This window comes from Somniosus microcephalus, chromosome 5, assembly GCF_052327205.1.
Source record: "Somniosus microcephalus isolate GS21.2 chromosome 5, FLI_Smic_1.0, whole genome shotgun sequence".
NCBI lineage: Eukaryota > Metazoa > Chordata > Chondrichthyes > Squaliformes > Somniosidae > Somniosus > Somniosus microcephalus.
The window spans coordinates 286,282,788-286,305,050 of record NC_140991.1 but is presented as its reverse complement, the minus strand read 5'-3'; the positions used below and the strand labels follow the sequence as shown (position 1 = coordinate 286,305,050).

The 22,263-nt window shown below is 48.9% G+C and overlaps 1 protein-coding gene across 8 annotated transcripts in view; it reads left to right on the top strand.

The window, feature by feature from the left end:
• The window catches only part of cep72 (centrosomal protein 72), a 208,521-nt gene that overhangs the window by 120,358 nt on the left and 65,900 nt on the right, over positions 1 to 22,263 (top strand). For all 8 annotated transcript variants that reach the window (XM_085989102.1, XM_085989099.1, XM_085989100.1 and 5 more), the window contains one exon: positions 21,828 to 22,031. In XM_085989102.1, coding sequence (XP_085845228.1) covers positions 21,828 to 22,031 — 204 coding nt within the window. The remainder of the gene's footprint in view (positions 1 to 21,827; positions 22,032 to 22,263) is intronic.

Sequence of the window (22,263 nt, the reverse complement as noted above, 5' to 3'; positions counted from 1 at the left end):
ACGGGCAGCCAAGTTTTGGATGGCCTCAAGTTTACGTAGGGTGGAATGTGGGAGGCCAGCCAGGAGTGCATTGGAATAATCGAGTCTTGAGGTAACAAAGGCATGGATGAGGGTTTCAGCAGCAGATGAGCTGAGGCAGAGCGGAGACAGGCGATGTTACAGAGGTGGAAATAGGCAGTCTTTGTTATGCTGCGAATATGTGGTCGGAAGCTCATTTCAGGGTCAAATATGACACTGTGGCGTTACCACATTGGGGAAACACTGTGTGTATGTAGATAAACCTGTATAATCCCCTTTTAACTGCTGTATTCCCCTCCCCCCGCAAGACAGTTGCAAGCTGAGAGGAATAAGGCATGTTCAGACTCGCCTGCTGCTGAGAGAAGGAAAACCAATCAGGTTCCAGCAGGTGACCAATCCGTGAGTCCTCACAGGTTCGCGGGCTTTACGAATTCAGTACTGTATTGTGAGAGTTGGAGTAAAGACCTATTTCTTGTAGCTCGCTGTGTTGCCTATTTCTTTGCGCAGGAGACTGTAGTCTCCCACATTGGCTCCCCGACACCACCGAGCGCGCCACGCCAGGCCGCAGAACTATGCTACTACCATGCGCGTTTCGGCCACAAGGCCCAACGCTGCAGAGCACCCTGCTCTTTCGATCAAACCAAGATGGCCGCCCGGCCCAACGCGCCAGCCCCGCGCTGCCGTCTAGGCCCGCTCGACCGCACCCCCGCCGCCACGATGGCCATCGGCACCGCAGGTAAACTGCTGTACATAACCGACTCCCTTTCAGGGCGCAGATTCCTTTGCGACACCGGAGCCCAATGCAGCATAATTCCTGCCTCCCAGCTTGACATCCAGGCAGGCTGCAGCGGCCCACCCCTTGTGGCAGCAAATGGCGCAGCCATCGCTACTTTTGGAAAGCGACGGGCCGAGGTTTGTTTCAACGGCCAGCGATTTACGTGGGATTTTGTGACGGCCTCGGTGGCACATCCCTTGCTGGGCGCCGATTTTCTTTGCGCCCACGGACTCCTGGTCGACGTCCGCGACAGGCGCCTGATCGATGCAGCAACTTTCGCTTCACTGGCCTGCCAGCAGAGCAACAGCCCGGCCCTCGTCGGGTCTTGCTCTGCCCCGGCGGATGATGACTACGCCCGCCTACTCACAGATTTCCCGAGGCTCACACAACCGACCTTCTCAGCCGCGGCAGCCAAGCATGGTGTCGAGCACCACATCGCCACTACGGGACCACCAGTGTTCGCCCGAGCCAGACGCCTGGACCCAGCTAAGATGGCGGTGGCCAAGGAAGAATTCGCCACGATGGAGAAATTGGGCATCATCCGCCGCTCGAACAGCCCCTGGTCGTCCCCCCTCCACATTGTGCCCAAGCCGGGCGGTGGCTGGCGCCCCTGCAGCGACTACAGACGGCTCAACGACGCCACCACGCCCGATAGATACCCCATTCCGCACGTCCAAGACTTCTCGGCACACCTAGCAGGAAAGTCTGTCTTTTCCAAGGTTGACCTGATTCGCGGCTACCATCAGGTCCCCGTCCACCACGCAGACGTCCAGAAGACGGCGGTCATCACCCCCTTCGGACTGCTCGAGTTCCTGCGCATGCCCTTCGAGCTCAAGAACGCCGCACAGGCCTTCCAATGGCTCATGGATTCCGTCCTACGGGACCTGAGCTTCCTGTTCGTCTATCTGGACGATATCCTCGTGGCCAGCACCAGCAAGGCCGAGCACATCGCGCATTTGCGCTCTCTTTTCCAGCGCCTCAGCCAACACGGGCTAATCGTCAACCCGGCCAAATGCCAGTTCGGAGCAGCCCAAATTGACTTTCTCGGCCACAGAATCTCGCCAAGGGGAGCCATTCCCCTTCCTTCCAAGGTGCAGGCGGTGGCGGACTTTCCCCAGCCCACCTCGGTCAAGGCGCTGCAGGAATTTTTGGGGATGGTCAATTTCTATCACCGTTTCATGCCCAAGGCCGCCTCACTCATGCGCCCCCTCTACGAAGCCACCAGGGGCAAAACGGGCAAAGAGCAACTCACGTGGTCCAGCGAGATGGCGACAGCCTTCCACCAGACCAAAAGCACCTTGGCCAACGCCACACTACTGGCCCACCCCATCCCGGGCGCCAAGACCGCCCTCACCACGGACGCCTCGGATTACGCCGTCGGCGCTGTCCAGCAACAGTGGGTCGAAGGCGCGTGGCAGCCACTGGCATTTTTCAGCCGACAGCTGCGCAAGAACGAGCAGGCCTACAGCACGTTCAACAGAGAGCTCCTGGCCCTGTTCCTGGCAATCCGGCACTTCCGTTTCCTCCTGGAAGGCCGGCCGTTCACCGCATTCGTGGACCACAAGCCGCTCACTTTCACCATGGCCAAAGTAACCGAACCCTGGTCCGCGCGCCAACAGCGCCAACTCAACTTCATCTCGGAGTTCACCACGGACATCCGCTACGTCGCCGGCAAGGACAATTTGGTGGCCGACTGCCTCTCAAGACCCTCGCTCCACGCAGTGCACCTGGGCGTCGACTACGCCAGCATGGCGAGAGACCAGGCCGCCGACGCGGAGATCCAGGCCCTCAGGACGTCAACCACCAGCCTCACTCTGGCCGACATCCACTTCCACGCAGCCGGCACAACCCTCCTGTACGACGTCTCAGTCCCCTCGCCTAGGCCGGTCGTCCCATCCGCCTGGCGCAAGCGAGTTTTCGACATCATCCATGGCCTCTCACATCCAGGGATGCGTGCGTCTCTGAAACTCATGTCCGCCAAGTTCGTCTGGCCTGGACTCCACAAGGATGTGAGAGACTGGACCAACACATGCGTGGCGTGTCAGCGCGCTAAGATCCAGCAGCACACCAAGGCGCCATTGGAGTGTTTCCCGGTGCCCGAGAGGCATTTCGACCACGTCCACGTCGATCTGGTAGGCCCCTTGCCGCCGTCACACGGTTTCACACACCTCACGATCGTCGACCGCACCACCAGATGGCCCGAGGCGGTTCCCCTCGCCTCCACCACCACGACCGACGTCGCGCGAGCATTCGTCTCGACATGGGTGGCCCGGTTCGGCGTGCCGACCGACATATCCTCGGACAGAGGCCCCCAGTTCACCTCCCACTTGTGGAATGCCATCACCGCCGGCCTCGGCACCAAGTTGCACAGGACAACAGCCTACCACCTGCAGGCCAACAGGCTCCGCGAGCACTTTCATCGTTCCTTGAAAGCCTCCCTCCGCGCCAGCCTGGCCGACACCAGCTGGATCGACAAACTACCCTGGGTCCTCCTGGGATTGCGCACCGCGCCCAAAGAGGACCTCCGCGCCTCTGCGGCCGAGATGGTCTACGGCCAACCACTCAGAGTACCAGGCGACTTCCTCTCCCTGACAACGGAGCCGTGGTCGGCCGCCAGACAGCTTTCCCTGCACCAGGATGCGGCCCAGCAATTCCGTCCAGTGCCCACTTCGCAACACGGCCCGCAGCCGTCCTACGTGCCTCGGGACCTACGACATGCGGAGTTCGCCTTCGTGCGCCGGGACGCGCACAGAGGCCCGCTGCAGGCACCATACACCGGCCCCTTCTCAGTATTGGAGACGGGGGACAAAGCTTTTCTTATCGACGTCGGCGGGAAGCCGGACCTTATTTCAGTAGACCGCCTCAAACCGGCGCACCTGGACCTCAGCTTCCCGTTTCGTCCGGCTCTTCCCCCACGGCGGGGCAGACCTCCCCCGTTGGCGGCGGCCCCACAAGAGGACCAAGACACGCCAGAACCTTACTTCCCGGCCGCCGCCCCACCTTCGCCGGCAGCCCGTCCAGCCAGCCCACCGGCAGACCAGCCACCAGAGCAGCCCACGAACCAACCGGCCGACCTCCCAGACAGCCCTCCTCATGCCAGATGGCTACTACAGCCGCTTCGGCCGTTTGGTCAAACCTCCGTAGAGACTGACTTTTACAGTTAACGAGGATTCTGGGGGGGCGTATGTGGCGTTACCACATTGGGGAAACACTGTGTGTATGTAGATAAACCTGTATAATCCCCTTTTAACTGCTGTATTCCCCTCCCCCCGCAAGACAGTTGCAAGCTGAGAGGAATAAGGCATGTTCAGACTCGCCTGCTGCTGAGAGAAGGAAAACCAATCAGGTTCCAGCAGGTGACCAATCCGTGAGTCATCACAGGTTCGCGGGCTTTACGAATTCAGTACTGTATTGTGAGAGTTGGAGTAAAGACCTGTTTCTTGTAGCTCGCTGTGTTGCCTATTTCTTTACGCGGGAGACTGTAGTCTCCCACAACACCAAGGTTGCGAACAGTGTGCTTCAGCCCCTGACAGATGTTAGGGAGAGGGATGGAGTCAGTGGCTAGGGAACAGAGTTTGTGGCGGGGACCGAAAACAATGGCTTCGGTCTTCCCAATATTTAATTGGAGAAAATTTTTGCTCATCCAGAACTGTATGTCGGACAAGCAGTCTGACAATTTAGACACCGTGGAGGGGTCGAGAGAAGAGGTAGTGAGGTAGAGCTGGGTGTTGTCAGCGTACATGTGGAAACTGGCTCTGTGTTTTCGGATGATGTCACCAAGGGGCAACATGTAGATGAGAAATAGGAGGGGGCCAAGGATAGATCCTTGGGGGACACCAGAGGTAACGATGCAGGAGCAGGAAGAGAAGCCGTTGCAGGTGATTCTCTGGCTACGATTAGATAGATAAGAATAGAACCAGGTGAGTGCAGTCCCACCCAGCTGGACGACGGCGGAGAGGCGTTGGAGAAGGATGGAGTGGTCAACCGTGTCAAAGGCTGCAGACAAGTCAAAAAGGACGAGAAAGGATAGTTTACCTTTGTCACAGTCACAAAGGATGTCATTTGTGATTGATGAGAGCCGTTTCGGTACTGTGGCAAGGACGGAAACCTGATTGGAGGGATTCAAACATGGAATTGCGGGAAAGATGGGCACGGATTTGGGAGGCGACAACATGTTCAAGGACTTTGGAGAAGAAAGGGAGTTTGGAGATGGGGCGGTAGTTTGCAAGGACAGAGGTGTCAAGGTTTGTTTTTTTTGAGGAGGGGGTGATGACAGCAGATTTGAGGGAGAGGGGGACAGTACCTGAGGGGTGAGAAGCATTAACAATGTCAGCTAACATGAGAGGCAGAAAAGGAAGTTGGGTGGTCAGCAGTTGGTGGGAATAGGGTCAAGGGAACAGGAGGTGGGTCTCATGGACAAGATGAGCACAGAGAGGTCATGAGAGGAGATTGGAGAGAAACTGGAGAAAGATGTGATTTCAGGGCTAGGGCAGGGGGGAACCTTAGAGGAAGTTTGGCCCGGTGCGCTAGGGGAAGGAAGATAAATGGCAGAGGCATCTGAATGGATGGTCTCAATCTTCGAGACAAAGAAGTCCATGAGCTCCTCACACTTGTTATTGGAGGTGATAGTGGAGGAGACAGGGGCGAGGGGTTTAAGATGATGGTTAGCAGTAGAGAATAAGAGCTGAGGTTTATCTTTGCATTCCAGAATGATTCTGGAATAGTGAGCAATTTTGGCAGACGAGAGCAAGGCTTGATAGTGCTTTATGTGGTCAAGCCAGATCTGGTAGTGAATTGCTAAACCAGTTGTCCGCCATGTCCATTTGAGTCTGCGCCCCCTTGGACTTAAGGGCCCAAAGATGAGAGCTGTACCAGGGGGAACGGCCAGGGTGAGAGAGGGTAATTGTTTTAGTAGAGACTAGGGCAGCAAAGATAGTGGTGAGGTGTGGTTGAGCAGATTGGTATCTACAGAAATGTCATGGTGAATGGAGGGCCAGAGGCTGGACAGTTGAGATTTCATAAGTCCAGTACTCACCAATAACCTGCTCACTAATGCCCAGTTTGGGTTCCGCCAAGACCACTCGACTCCTGACCTCATTACAGCCTTGGTCCAAACATGGACAAAGGAGCTGAATTCCAGAGGTGTGGTGAGAGTGACTGCCCTTGGCATCAAGGCAGCATTTGGCCGGGTATGGCATCCAGGAGCTCTAGTAAAACTGAAGTCAATGGGAATCGGGGGGAAAACTCTCCACTGGCTGGAGTCATACCTAGCACAAAGAAAGATGGCTGTGGTGGTTGATATCGCTGCAGGAGTTCCTTAGGGCAGTGTCCTAGGCCCAACCATCTTCAGCTGCTTCATCAATGACCTTCCCTCCAACATAAGGTCAGAAGTGGGGATATTCGCTGATGACTTCAGTGTTCAACGCCATTCACAACTCCTCAGATAATGAAGCAGTCCATGCACGCATGCAACAAGACCTGGACGACGTTCAGGCTTGGGCTGATAAGTGGCAGGTAATATTCGCGCCACAGAAGTGCCAGGCAATGACTATCTCCAACAAGCGAGAGTCTAACCACCGCCCCTTGACATTCAACGGCATTGTCATTGCCGAATCCCCCACCATCAACATCCTGGGGGTCACCATTGACCAGAAACTTAACTGGACCAGCCACATAAATACTGTGGCAACAAGAGCGGGTCAGAGGCAAGGTATTCTGTGGCGAATGTCTCACCTTCTGACTCCCCAAAACCTTTCCCACCATCTACAAGGCACAAATAAGGAGTGTGATGGCATACTCTCCACTTGCCTGGATGACTGCAGCTCTAACAGCACTCAAGAAGCTCGACACCATCCAGGACAAAGCAGCCCGCTTGATTGGCATCCCATCCACCACCTTAAACATTCACTCCCTCCACCATTGGCGTACCGTGGCTGCAGTGTGTACCGTCTACAAGATGCACTGCAGCTTCTCGCCAAGGCTTCTTCGGCAGCACCTCCCAAACCCACGACCTCTACCACCTAGAAGGACAAGGGCAGCAGGCGCATGGGAACACCACCACCTCCAAGTTCTCCCCCAAGTCACACACCATCCTGAGTTAGTATATTGCCCATCCTTTATCGTCGCTGGGTCAAAATCCTGGAACTCCCTTCCCAACAGCACTGTGGGAGTACCTTCACCACACGGGCTGCAGCGGTTCAAGAAGCCGGCTCACCACCACCTTCTCGAGGGCAACTAGGGATGGGCAATAAATGCTGGTCTTGCCAGCAACGCCCTCATCCCCTAAACGAATAAAAAAAACAAATGCCCTCCTGGCTGAAACTACCCTATCCCCACACTCCTGCCATTGGTCCGCCAATCAGTCAATAATGACGGTTACAATGCCCATAATCCTCTGCGCTTCAGAAACCACGCTATCCGTCACATGGTTTCACTGGAACATGCTTGCGCCAGGGCCGCATTGCATCTTGGGTGCATGGTGGTCCTCTTTGTTGTGAGTCCAGCCAGAGTCAAATAGGAGATGAAAATGGCCCTATGATATTTCTCCCCGGTTGCTCACAGGAGTGTCTGCGAGATTAATCTTGAATTCCTGTAGACTCCAGGGCAATCTGGGCGGGTTGGCAACCCAATTTCCAAAGGGTGCAGATAGCTCTAGTCTAGAATGGTGAAGATTCTTTGTCCTATTTGCGTAATAAGCAACGGCTCAATGCCGACCTCTTTTGTAACTGGTTTTCCGTAGGAGATAATCGCCCAGGCGGATGAAATGGCTTTGTCCTCTCCAAATAATAAGCAAAAGCTCTGTGTATTTCAATGAATTCATGTTATTTTTAGTGGATAGAATTTTGCTGATGTTTTCTTGGAATTTGGAAATAAAATTGCAATAAGAATGGAGAGTGTTCCTGATTCCATGTGGCAATTAAACTCCAAGGGCTAAAAATTGAGAACTTCGCCGGGGCGCTAAAAGTAGCGCCCCGGAAAAATTAGCATCCCCGCACCGGAAATTGAGTGGTTGCGCCCCAAGAGGGAAGCGGGGCGCTACTGGAAGCGCCCCGCATCCCTCTTGGGGCGCTGTGAGTCAATATTGCGGTGTTATATCTGCGGCACGTCGCGCCACGGTATTGCAGGCCTTCCTCCCCTTGTTAAAGGGGAGGGGTCTTGTGCAACGCAACCTGGGGCCCAGCTGGGCCCCCGGGGATCGGGAGTGCAGGCAGGTGCTGGCAGGTGGCCAGCAACAAAAATGGCCGCCCCGCACCTCGCCTTTAAATTGCGCCTCCCCTGCCGCAGGTACGCCCCCCTGACCCCGTCGGACATGGCGTCCGGTGGTAAGTCAGGGGGCGCTCCCGAAGATCGTGAACGGGGCACTGCGCACGCCAATGACGTCATCACCAGCGCCGCAGGGCGCTACCGGTTAGCGCCCCCACTAACCTCCCGCTGAATTTTGCGGGAGGCGTGGGCAGTGCCGCTCCCGGGCGCGAGTTGGTTTGCGTCCCGTTAGCGCCCTCTTCAGGCGCTAACGGGAGGCGCAACCAACTGAATTTTTCCCCCAAAGGAGAATAATGTTGCACCTATGATAAGTGATCTACCATTCCCCGGTGCTAATAGCCTTCATGTATATTTTTAAAAATCACCAATAAAAAAGGGGAAAGAAAAGTAATTGATAGATACTCAGCGTAGTATTTATACCATTCACAGACAGGTACAGGTGTTTATAACTTTATGATTAGATTTAGAGAAGTCGTAATGCACACTGCTCTTGAAATTGCTGCATTTTGTGGTTATCTTGAAAAGTGGCTAAGACCAGTGGCATACTGTACTTATAATGACATGCACATGATGAAGACAAAGGCATTTGGGATTTGTCACTTAATGGGCAGTTGTGTGCTCATCTCTACTTCAAACATAAACCAATACGTGTCGCACTTTGAGACTAGCTTCTTTATGAATGGTTAGAGTAGCTGATTGCTATTCGAGTTAGGTGCTGTTTCATGACAGGAGCTTTACATCATATAAACCTAATGTGTTATTCTACGCAGTTCTAGTCATGTCCCTTTGTAATATAAACTGGTTCAGTTCATTCAGAGTTTGGTGAAATAACTTTGTAGAATTAATAGCCTCGATATTAACCTCCACCCCCGCCGCTCCCCATGACGGGCGGGAGAAGTGAAAAGGAGGCAGGAGCTACCAACTCCCCGAGGTAAGTGGCTGTTTCATCACTACTTGTGGAACAGAAGGAGCAGGAGTGTTCCCGCAGGCCCCTCAAGGAAGTCTTCGACCTCTCCCAGCCCCGATTGCCAGCGTCCCCCCCCCCCCGCAGCCCAGATCTCCAGCCTTCCCCCAGCTCCGATTGCCCAGGAACGTCCCCAAGGGTCCCTGGCTGCGGCCTCCTGCCGCCGGTGTTCCCTGCGCCCGCTGTTCAGGCCGGCCGCCAGGCGGGAGACGGAGCTACGAAATGTTAATGAGGTCGTGACGTTAAGATCAGCAGAATCTCCGTGTCCCCGGCCTTACCGGGTTCCTTGGCCATTTTCGGCCTCACCTGCACCCTCCTTGTAAATATCGGGGCCAATATGTTTGCAGTTTCAGACTGGAGGCTACAAGTGCAGGTCAGAATCACCAACGTTTTAATATATTAGCAGATCCCTGGTGGTATTTTTTTAACTTACCTGCAGCACTGGGGAGCGGGGGTGCCGCGTGATCAGCCCGGCATTCAAGCAGAGTGCCGGGCTGACCGATCACGGCACGGACCCCGCGTCCGGAGCAATAAAACCATTTGTCAAAAATGCCGACGTTTTTTTCAGGGCGGTGGACCACCTCACCTTTAACTTCCGCCCCGCTAGTGGCCAGCCGCCCTGCTCGTGTCCCCTGCAGCAGTCACTGCCATCGCCCGGTGCTGCTGCAGGGGAATTTTTCTGTTGGGGCGCCACTGGGGCGAGGCGCCCAGAGATAACGTCATGATCTCCGGGCGCATGAGATCGGCGCGCAACCCAGTAGCGTCACCGCTAACCTCCCGTGGAATTTGGCGGGAGGCGTGGTCAGCGGCGCAGCCGGGCAAAAAGGCCTTTGCGCCCCATTAGCGCACCCCCCATGGGAGGCTCAAAGGAGGGGAATTTCTCCCCCTCTGACTTCAGAGGCTTTGGAATGTTTGAAGTACTGGAGAATTCGCCCATAATCTTTCGTTCTGGTAGGGGATCTGAACTCCATGGATGTACTGAGATTTGCCTCATTCATTTACATCACATCTAGAAGGTCCACTGAGAGACAAACCAAACCTTTTCATCCAAAAATCTTGTTACTTATCGGACTCTGTAAGGAATGCATTTTAGCCATTTATTTTAAAATTTGAAAATTCTCATCCTTGTTTTCAAATCCCTCCATGACCTCGCCCCTCCCTATCTCTGTAACCTCCTCCAGCCCTACAACCCTCTGAGATCTTTGCGCTCCTACAAATTTGGCCTCTTGCGCATCCCCTATTTTCATTGCTCCACCATTGGCGGCCGTGCCTTCAGCTGCCTCAGCCCTAAGCTCTGGAATTCTCTCCCTCAGCCTCTCTGCCTTTCTACCTCTCTCTCCTTTAAGATGCTCCTTAAAACTGACCTCTTTGACCTTCTATCTCCTTATGTGGCTCGGTGTCACATTTTGTCTGATAATGCTCCTGTGAAGCCCCTCATTTTTGTTTATCTGCTACTTTTATGTATTCTGCTTAGTTTGTATCTTGCTGTAACACTTGGCTTCTGTGAATTGAATGGCCTGTAAATAAATCTGATCAAGAAGTTTTAGCCTATACACATTGGTCTGTTATAGGGCACAGGTTTAGGATCATAGGACACTGCATATGTGAAGTGCCTTTATGCCTTAAACAAAGACAAATTTTGGAAAAATGCTGAAACTAACAATTAAAAGTCCTTGTTCAGATGTAGCAATGGAGTATAATGGCTTTGAAATCTAGACTGATTATTGAGTTGTTTCACTGAAGCTAAGCAGTGTGGGTAATGCGGCCTCCATTAATGTGGAATTGAGTCTTAGCTTGTAGAAGCAGCAGCCGTAATGAGGATGGGACTGTAGAGTATTTGAGAACGGGACCAAGCCAGTCTTAGTGTTGTAAAAGGCCAAACTGCAGGGATAAAAGGAATACATTACTCGGAGCTAAGTGACAAAAGAAACTACGAGACAGAAAAACCAGACGGCAGCGGAGAAGCTCCTTAATGAGGCATAAGAAGAGGGCTCAAGGTCACATTTAAACCAAACAATAAGAAGTAATGGCAGAACACATTAAGAGAAGGCAGAAGAGAAAATGGAATACTGTAATAGAGAATAATGAGCAATCAGATAAATTGAATGAGAGAGACATATAGACAGAAAAGCTAGTAAAAGGAACCAAAACAAGGAAAATATTAAAGGAAAGGTTTAGAAATAGAAAAGTTAGATGAAGTTATGAAGGCAGCATCTTATTCCCGTGCTGTGGAGCTATTAACCGGGCAGCTGGGGCAAGTATAGCTGGAACTGGCATCGCAGATTGCTGGGGGATCTTAACTTTAATTACTTGTCACTGTTTTTTCTTGACCATTGCAGGAATTTTGTCCGGGGGGGTGGGGTCCGAGGCGGGCGAGAAATCCGGGTTTTCCGCAGGCCCTGCCAATTTTACCGGCATGGCCTAATTTGAATGCGAGCTTTGGTTTCCTGCCCGCAGCCAGCCAGCTTGAGAGGCTGGCTGGCTGGCTGCGGGTGGGTAGACCTCAGTTGCGAGGGGTCGGCAATCGGGAGGAGAGAGAGAGAGGATTGGCGAGGGTCGGAAATCGGGAGTGGGGGAGAGAGGATCGGGGGGGGGGCTGGTGCTTGCAGGATCGGCAGGCGATGGGGGGTGGTCAGGGATCAGCAGGCAAGCGGGGATTGCCGGGGGTGGGGGGGGGCGGAGGATCGTGGCCGGCCTCATCATCATCGTTGAGGGGGGTGGGGGCAAGGCCTGGGAAGGCGATCGGAGGCCTCTTTGGAGATTCTCCGATCGCGGTGGGCGGCTATGGTAGGGACCCTGGATCTAGGAGGTAGGTATAAAGCTACTTAACTCCTGGATGCAGCTGTCCCCGCCTCTGTTTAACTGCCGGGTTTCACGAATTGTGTGAAACCCGTCCACAGGCAATTAAAAACAAAATGGAGGGGAAAATAGAGGCTCCCAGCCTCAATACAATATTTAAATTGAGGTAACGACCCCTGGCAACAGGTTGGCTGCCCATCCACCCCCACCCCCCCCAACCTGCTGCCAGGATAACCGGAAGTGGGCAGGTTGGAGGCAGAATCAGGTCAGGATTTGCATTTTTAACAATTTAATTGCCCCCACGCTCCAAACCCACCCATTTTTTGATGGGAAAATTCCTGCCCATGTCTTTGGCTCCTTCAAAAGTGTTGAGGTCTGTGTGTTCCCTACCCAGAGTCAGGCTTTGGCTTTCTTTAGCTTTAGCTTGAGGCGGGTGAGGGAAACCCACACCTCTTGAACAAGAACTAGGCTTCACTGCCCAACCCGGTTTTTGACAGAATGCATACCAGAGGGTTCATGTACAAGTTGTTGTTTGCTTGTGTAATGTGGAAACTGTTGCGGCATCTAGTCATTCTCTTTTTTAAATAAGAAAGAAATGTTGAAAAGAAATTACTTGTTTAATTTTCAGCAGCCAGGTTGTTTTTTTTTCAAACTAAGCCTCTATTGCTTTGAATTCAAAAGAATTTACAAGAATAAAAATGTGCAATGGCTTGTGTTTGAACTGCCAATTCACCCCCTTGGACTTTTCAGCGAAGTATCGAGATTTCTAAGAAGTCGAGGCTGGAACACCAGATCTTGGCTCACGATCTGGGGAATTGCTGCTTCAATTGGGAGACTTAATCATCCCAAGATAACTTTAAAAAAAAAATAAGAACAAAATATTTAGAAGTAGAGAAAATATAGAGGTATATTTTTTGGTTGAGGATAACGGCATTGTAGTGTTTTGTCTGGAGCATTTCTTTTAAAGGGTTAAGTCAGATAATGATTGTGATGTACAAATTTCAGCATTTGTTTTGCTAACTGCATGGAATTCCTGATTATTTAGCAGGGTAAGGGTCAATTAGCCCTAAATTAATAGACTATTTTTATAAATACAAGAGCAGAGGTCACTATACGTGCAGCAACAAACAACTCCCAATGGAAAAATAAGATAAACATTTTATATTGCCCAGTGCTTAAAATAACTTGTTCACCATGGAAGTCAAGATTTTCAGTCCTTCTAAAATAGGAGTCCCAAGTCAGCAGTTCGAAGTCCAAATTCTCATATTCGGAATGAGGCATATTTGGCCCTAGTGGATAAATGCACCCTTTAGTGTAATCCTGAGCCATCTAAACCAGGAACATGCTGTGTGTGACCCTTCAACTGTGCTGTAGGGGCTGCTGAGGTTTGAGACTGTAACAAATCAGCACACTGTTTGTCTGTAAGATCTAGGTTTAAAACCAGTGCAGACTAATGGCATGAAGGTTTTCTCTTTGTCTGCTTGCTGCAAGACCCTTTGTGAATGAGTTTGAACAGTCTCGACACTTTGGCAGAGTAAGTTCTCTGTTTCAAATTACATCTTTATATATATTGAGAAAAACTAATGATTTTTCTGAAATAAAAACAGAAAATGCTGGAAATACTCAGCTGGTCAGGCAGCATCTGTGGCGAGAGAAACAGAGTTAACGGTTCAGGTCGATGACCCTTCGTCAGAACTGGAAAAAGTTGGAGCTGGAACAGGTTTTAAGCAAGTGTAGGGGAGGGGAGGAAAGAACAAAAGGGAAGGTCTGTGAGAGGATGGAAAACAGGAGCGATTAAGAGACAAAAGGGATGATGGTGCAAGGCAAAAGGAGATGGTAATGGGACAAGTTAAGAAACAAAAGATGGCTCTAGATGAAGTGTAAATGGCAGAATGATCGACAGCTGCCATGTGAGAGAGAGAGAAAAACAAGATGGGGCAGAGGTTAAGGTCTAAAATTGTTGAACTCGATGTTGAGTCCAGAAAGATGAGGTGCTGTTCCTCGAGCTTACGTTGAGCTTCATTGGAACAGTGTAAGAGGCCGAGGACTGAGAGGCCAGAGTGGGAGTGGAGCGGAGAATTAAAGTGACAGGTGACCGGAAGCTCGGGGTCACCCTTACGGACTGAACGGAGGTGTTCTGCAAAGCGGTCGCCCAATCTGCGTTTGCTCTCCCCAGTGTAGAGGATGATTTTTCTGAACTGACTAGTGTTAAAATGAAGGTTGCCTTCTCTCTCAAAGCCACAACCTGAAAATTGAGACACGTTATCTGTGGAAGGAGGCCAGTTTGTTTAATCTGGTAATTAATCAGTTAAGGGGAATCTATATTTGTATGAATGGGCAAGTGTTTGGCGTGTCAGTATAGGCATTCTCTAGGTCTCACTGACGCTAGGTGTCACTGCTCATTAACATGAAATGCAAGGAATTTCTGCCATTTTGTCTTTGTTCATCTTGATTTACGATCTGTAGCCAGAGCTGCCTGGTGGGTACACCTGAGATGCAGGCTTAGTTTTCTGGAGTCCAGTTCACTCAGATTAACCTTACTCCAAAGTCACTGAGGCAAGGCAGAACTCCCCAAGTTCAGAGACAGGTGTTTACACACACAAATATCAAAGAACTGAAGTTATTTTGGACTCTGATAAGTACTGAAATTGATAGTTTTTCTGATGATGTATTCTTGCTTAGTAACAAATTTGAATTGGTTTAGCCTGAGCTGTATGGTTTGTCGGTATGGTGTTTTTCCATCGATTGGAGAGATCAGGAGTATAGGGTGACATATCCCGTACTATTTCTGGGGAATACCTAAATGGTATAAGGCACATTATCCTATTCACTTCATGCATAAGACTATGTTTTAATTCATAAGCATGGACATGACTGTGGGGATTTGAGTTGAGCATAAGTAAAGAATAGTAGAAAATAGCCGGAATCATTGCAAACCCAATTTCTGGTAGGCATTGGCAAAAAGTAGTAAACTACCATGGTTTGGAATTAATTGGTACAAAATTGACAATCCTACTCCAAGAGGGTATAAGGATGGTTGATGTAGGACATTAAGATGTCACACTACAGTACTCTAGTTGCCGCACAGCTAGCAATACTGCACCTGCCTCAGTAGTGTTTGCTGATATTGCTTACCCAAACTAGAAAGTGTTCTGTCCCTGGAACACCTTGATGAGCTTAAAATTCATTAGATAAATGAATGAGCTATCACATGAATTCTATGGCTGCGGATCCACATGAGTGTTGCATTCAACAAAGGCAGGTTGAAGAGAGAAGGTTGGAGATGCAAAAAAAAAGGAATATAGATGACCAGTGTTCTAAATGTTTTGTCAAACCTGCCAGCTTTATCTTTCCTCTTTCTTTCCCATTCTCTTGAAATCCTGTGTATGCCCAGGCTGATCTTTCTGCTACAATTATACGGCATATGTGAGTCCATTGAGAGAGGTTTGAGTAGGCAGCGCTATGTTAATTAAGTATGTGCTCATGAAATGGGTCCCAGTGACTCACTAGACATTCACTTGATTAATGCCCCTACCACTGGACTCCATATCCACCCATCTCTGGGGCTGTTGGCTGATTATTCTAGGGTTCGGCTTCATTCACAACTCCTCCAATAATGAAGCATTCCATGCCAACCCACAACATGGCCTGGATAACATCCAAGCCTGGGCAGACAAGTGGCATGCAATGTAAGTGCTGTATAATGACCATCTCGAACAACTGGGAGTCACCACTGACCAGAAGCTGAAGTGGACCAACCATATCAACACTGTGACTAGAAGAGCAGAGCAGAGGCTGGGTGGTCTGCAATGAGTGGCTCACTTCCTGACCCCTCAAAGTCTCTCCTCTTCTCTGCTCAAGGCAGGAGTGTGATGGATACTCACCACTCGGTTAGATGGGTGCAGCCTCAACTGCACTCAAGAAGCTCAGCACCATCCAGGACAGAGCAGCTCATTTGATCAATGTTCTTGCCCCTGGACTCAGTATACACCACCACCGGCGCACTGTAGCTACAGTATAGGATACACTGCAGTAATTCAGCAAGGTTACTTCAACAGAACCTCCCTCTGTTGCAAGCTCTACCACCAAGAAGGGCAAGAGCGGCAATGTCATGGGAACACCATCACCACTAAGTTCCCCTCCAAGTTGCACACCAACCTGACTTGCACATGTATCGCCATTCCTTCATCCTTGCTGGGTCAATATTCAGGAGTTCCCTACCTAACACCATTGTGGGAGCACCATCGGCAGGAAGGAATACAGCAGTTCAAGAAGAAGGGCAACTAGAGGTGGGCAATCAAGGCCACCTTGCCAGCGTCGCCCACATCCCAAGAACAAATTTTAAAACAAATACTTCCCTCAGCCACGCAAACCAGGAAGGCAGTTTAGTGCTGTTGGTCAATGCCTACTAAGATTTCGGTTTCTAACTTTTCAGCCTATTTCACAATATTCCCTACTTGTGCTGAACTTAAAACTGCACAGGCTAGTTCATGCATCTTATGGAGTAAAACTTGTGCGTGAAGTGAACAGGATAGTGTGCTGCAGAACGAGCAATGAACCCTTGTACCATTCAGGTATGCACCGGAAATAGGACGGGATGTTATATAGATTGCGCCGAGGCTTGGCAGAGTGGCTAGATTTCCATCAATTGAGCTCAATGCCTTTGGAGTAGGGAGGAGACAGATCAGCATCTTGATCACTATGCTGTAAATCTCACTGGAAACTGAAACTCTATGGCCATTGAAACTGTCGCTTGTTTGACTGCAGTTGTACCACACAGTTTGTATTGATTCAGTTTTGACATCGCAGTGACCTAATTACACTGTCCTTTTACACTGTCGATGGAATATTTTAGTATATATTTTTTCCTCTCGTTCTGAATAAGTCATTACAGTTCGCCAGAGTGCACTTTTAGGTGTGATTTCCATCACTGATTTCTGTGATAAATGCTATATTAGCTCAGGACATGCGTGCAAGCCAGAAATGGCACTGTAGCTCAGAGAGCGGGACGCATCTGTTCATAGTAGAGCGATTGCTTCTTCACATCAGGGAAGGAAGTTTGCTGATTTAAAGGTAAATTATGCTGCTCATTAACTTATGCAGACTTTTTAAGAATTATAATTTCATAAATTGAGAAGCGAAAGCCAGATGTCCTGCTGTAAATAGCCTTCTACCGCTTGATTATACGATAGTGCACTACCAGAGAAAAATTCTGAAAGAATGAAGCAAACGGTTTGTGCCTGTAGGGCTGTCACTGTGGTTGCAGAGTCCCTTCAGCTTGGTTGATTGCTCTACGCTAACTGCATGATCGTACAGTCACCATGGTCCAGTCACATCCCTGCAATCAAATCTGCCAGAACGCACAAGGCAGCTGTTTTAAAAAAAAATTTACTTTCTGCCTTGCTTCTCATTTTATTTTAACTTTCCTTACTTTAAAACAGTATTTACAACACCTTTATTTTCACCTCTTTTGGGGTTTTTAGCACTCTGTTGAGCAGCCAGATACAAGGCGGTGGAAGTTATGCTTCAGTTGTATAGAGCTCTTGTTAGATTAAATCTGGAGCACTGCATTCTGTTCAGGTCACTGCTCCTCAGGAAGATATATTGGCCTGAGAGCAGGTGCAGCGCAGATTCACTAGAATAATACCAGGGCTAAAAGGGTTAAATTATGAGGATAGGTTGCATAGACTAGGCTTGTATTCCCTCGAGTATAGAAGATTAAGGGGGGATCTAATTGAGATGTTTAAGATGACGGAAGGATATACAGTAAACTCTTGTTTCAACGGCACTTAATCATCCGAAATTCTTTAATAACCGGCAAAATTCAGGAGTAGGTTTTGAGGCTTCTGCCCCAGAAGGAACAGGGCAGTAGTGTCCTGAAAATGGTGGGGAATGACTTACAACTTGTTCCCATCGTCGCTGTGGGTACTGCAATCTTCCCCGCACAGTATCAGCTGGCCGCCCAGCCAAAGAGGAACCCAAAGGTAAGTTTTACTGTCTATCTGTGGGGCCAGAATAAACAGGTGTGCTCCTCTGGCTTTTACAAAACCAGCTTGGGCCATTGCCACTCCATGTCCTGTGGTGTATGTGCCTTTAAGAGCCCCTGTGTACTGTAATGCCGGTAGTGGCCACTCGGGCTATATAAGCCTGTATAGTGTCTTGTATCTTTTAGTTCACCTCCAGACTTTGTTCAGTAAACACCTGTTAAACCAACTCCTGCATTCCGTGTCTCCATTAACACACGGATACAACATGTCCCACCTCCCCTCCTGAGTTCGGAACACCCCCACAGAATTACCTTCTTCTGGTCTGAGGTCGGCCGATATATAAATTGCCTCGGAATTTTTAATCAACCGGCACCATCCCGGTCCCGTAGGTGCCGGATACGAAAGCGTTTACTGTAATAAGGTAGGTAGAGAAAAGCTATTTCCTCTGGTAGGAGAGTCCATAACAAGGGGGCAGAACCTTAAAATTAGAGCGAGGCCGTTCAGGGGTGATGTCAAGAAGCAGTTCTTCACACAAAGTGTCGTGGAAATCGGAAACTCCTCCCAAAAAGCTGTTTGAGGCTAGGTCAACTGGAAATTTCAAAACAGAGATTAATAGATTTTTGTTAGGTAAGGGTATTAAGGGTTACGGAACCAATACGGGTAGATGGAGTTAAGTTACAGATCAGTCTTGATCTAATTGAATGGCGGAACAGGCTCGAGGGGCTGAATGGCCTACTGCTGTTCCTATGTTCCTAGATCTTGAACTGCTCAGTCTGTGCTGTTCCCCTCCCATCTCTCACCTCTCCTCTTGAGTGTGGCCACGTGTTGAGAACCTGGTCCACTCACCACCTCTACTCTGCCAGACCCAATCCGATCCACCTTTCTCCTCCTCTACCATCACAGCCTCCTGTCAGGGCTAAGAATCTTACAGCACAGAAGGGGGCCCATTGTGCCTGTGCCGGCTCTTTGAAAGAGCAATCCAATTAATCCCACTCCCCTGCTCTTTCCCCATAGCCCTGCACGTTTTTCCTTTTCAGGTATATATCCAATTCTAAAGAAGCTAAACATAGAATGAATGTAAATAGCAAATGAGAAGAAATAGATTTCAGAAGGAGGATTAAAGTGGGGGAGGGGGAAAGTGCTTCTAAAGCAACAGAACCATGAGTGCTCTTAAATGTTTTTAAGCATTCCTTGTTAATTTTGGTACTTGAGCTCATGCAGAAATGTTGCCTTTTTTGTGTTCTCTCACTCCCCACCCCTCTCCTCCACATTCCATCTGGCTAGCTCCTTACCTTGCTTGTTTCTTTCACCTTCCCCAATACAGCCCTGTTACAGTAGACCCATAGTCTCGTCTGTCTCCCTTAACCCGTCTTCCCAGTTCTACTCAAACACCTCTCCATCTCGGGGGGACCCCTCCCAGTGTTAACAGGTGCACATTCAAAGCCAAAGCACTTGCTGACCTTAGAAGCAAACAAAGCATACCAGAAAGTCGCTAAATCACACATAAGATGGAAATAGCAGAACATAAATCCAAATGCCAATGCTCTGTATGCACCCCGCCTCACAACAAAACCTAATCTCTCGTCATCGCACCCTGCTGCTTACCACTTATTTACTCCACTTACACTAGATCTAGAGTTGACTTTAATTCCGATTTCACATCAAAATGAATGCCTGTGCAGTGCTGCGACCATTCACTGCACTTTGCGTCAACAGTGTCCATTCTTTTTGATTCATACACTCGTACAGCACATCCAATTAGTCCCACTCCCCTGCTCTTTCCCCATAATACTGCATAGTTTGCTTTTTCCAAGTATATTTCCAATTACCTTTTGAAAGTTACTATTGAATCTGCTTCCACCACCCTTTCAGGTAGTGCTTTCCAGATCATCATAACTTGCTACGTGAAAAGGATTCTCCTCATCTCCCCTCTGGCTCGTTTGCCAATGATCTAAAATCTGTGTCCTCTGGTTACCAACCCTTCTGCCAGTGGAAACAGAGTGAATAAGGAGAAACTATCAAAATCCCACATAATTTTGAACACCTCTATTAAATCTCCCTGTAACCATCTCTGCTCTAAGGAGAACAATCCCTGCTTCTATAATCTCTCCACTACAGCAACTTTATTTTCATTTAATACCACCTTTTTTTTTAAGCCCCCGTTCGGTGCTGCTTTCCCTCCCCCAGCCCCAGGACTTCTCATGATTCACTTTCCTGCTGCTCTCGACTTGGTCACCGTAACTTTATACAGTAAGCCTGGGCTCTTTGATTCTTGTAAGCTTCCCATTATATATGCATTTTAAATATCAAAATTGATTCAGAAATCAGCATTTACAGTTTCAGTTCATTTTAACCTTAAGGTCTATTGTAAAGGCACTTGCATGTTTCAGAGTGCATTACTGCATTCAGTTTCGGGCACCGCCCCTCAGGAAGGATATATTGATCTTCGAGGGGATGAAGTGCAGATTCACCAGAATAATACCGGGCTTAGAGGATTGAAGTATGAGAACAGATTGAACAAACTTGGCTTGTATTCCCTTGAGTATAGAAGATTGAGGGGTGATCTGGTCGAGGTGTTTAAAATGTTAAAATGATTTGATAGGGTAGACACAGAGAAACTATTTCCTCTGATGGGGGAATCCAGAACGAGGGAACATCATCTTAGAATTCGAGCCAGGCCATTTGGGAAGGAAATCAGGAAGCACTTTTTCACATAGAAAACTGGACGTAGAAATCTGGAACACGCACCCCAAAAGGCTGTGGATGCTAGGACAATTGGAGCTTTCAAGATTGAGAGCGATAGATTTTTGTTTGCTAAGGGTATCAAGGGATATGGAGCATAGGTGGCTAAATGGAATTGAGATACAGATCAGCCATGATCTAACCGAACAGTGGAGGAGGCCCGAGTGGCTAAATGGCCTACTCCTGTTCCTATGTTCATCCCATCAACCTATGCTGCATCTGAATCCATGTCTCAGGTATAAAGACAGTGCTATTAAATAAATCATTACAGTCTTTCATTATATAACACTTCCTAATCATTTGAAATTTTAGTGAGAATGTTACAGGAAGACATTTTGCTGTCACTAGTATAGTGTAGCATCAGGATAGTGAAATATGGTTCACGATGTAGCAGGCACTTAAATAGTGGTAGATTTATTTATACTTTTTATGCAATGTTTCTGTCGATATTAATTAACTTAAACAGTTAAAAGGAAATTGCGTTTCAAATTCCTGAACGTGACTTGGTATTTTTCCTTCACTTTTGCATGCAGTGACTAAATTGATTGAAGACTTGAAAATCAGGTGTGATTCAGGTGCTAAAGTACTGTTTTGCTGTTTAACGGAGTATAATTATGTCTACACGTCACTTCATTATCAGTATCAATTTGGCAGCAAATTAGCAATGACCCCCTTTGCTGCATTTGCAGATAGGAGCTACACTAGATTATTATGTGGCTTAAGCGCCCTCTTGTGGAACTTAAATGCCAAGTTTTTGTTCCAGATATTGCACTGTTATTTGATGAACTAGCAATGACAAAGATATGGAAACAAATATTTTTTTAAAATGTATTCAGTGCTTTCGGTTCTGAAGTTGAGAATAAAGTTTTAATGCACTAAGGCTTCATGTACAGACTCTCTGTATGAATGCATTTTGTTTTGCTACTGGCAATGGCTAGTCAAAGGTATTTTGATGTCATCTGAAAATTAGAGCTAGTCCATTTAGGAGTGAAATTAGGAAGCACTTTTTCACACAAAGGGTAGTGAAAACTTAGAATTCTCTTCCCCCAAATGGCTGGGACAGTAGAAATTTCCAAGCCTAAGATTGATAACATTTTGTTTGGTAAGGGTATCAAGGTATAGGCGGGTAAATGGAGTTAAGGCACAGATCAACCATGATCTAATTGAATAGACAGGCTTCAAGGGACTCAAGGGCCCACTTCTGTTCCTATTGTGGTCAATGAATTCTACTATCTATATGTTTTAACTGAGGGTTGTCCTTTTTTTTCTTTTTGCCTAGACTGTCCAACATTACTCAATGCTTCCTCTCCGCGATCTCGTACCATTGCTTGCGGCACAGAGACCACAGCACGAGGTATCCGAGTAACATTTGCAGATGACAAATCCGGAGAGTTCACTGCAGTGGACCCCAACTTGAAATTTCAAGATGAGGCTGAGGCATATCACAGGGTCACCTCCCGCCCACACTTCACCCCGCACCCAGGTACTGTACTGTTTTAATATCGCAAATTCCATACCAAATTACAAAGGCAGGAAAAGGTGCAATGAATCTTTCGACCAGTTCACATATTGGCCCAGAAATTCGGGTCTCCACGGGTGAGTACGCATGGGGTACTCACCCGTAAGCCCAATGGAAGTGCCGGTTTTGTGCATGCACTGCGCATGCGGGGGAAACCGGCATTTCCGTTCCCCTGAAAGAAGGGGTTATGAGGTGG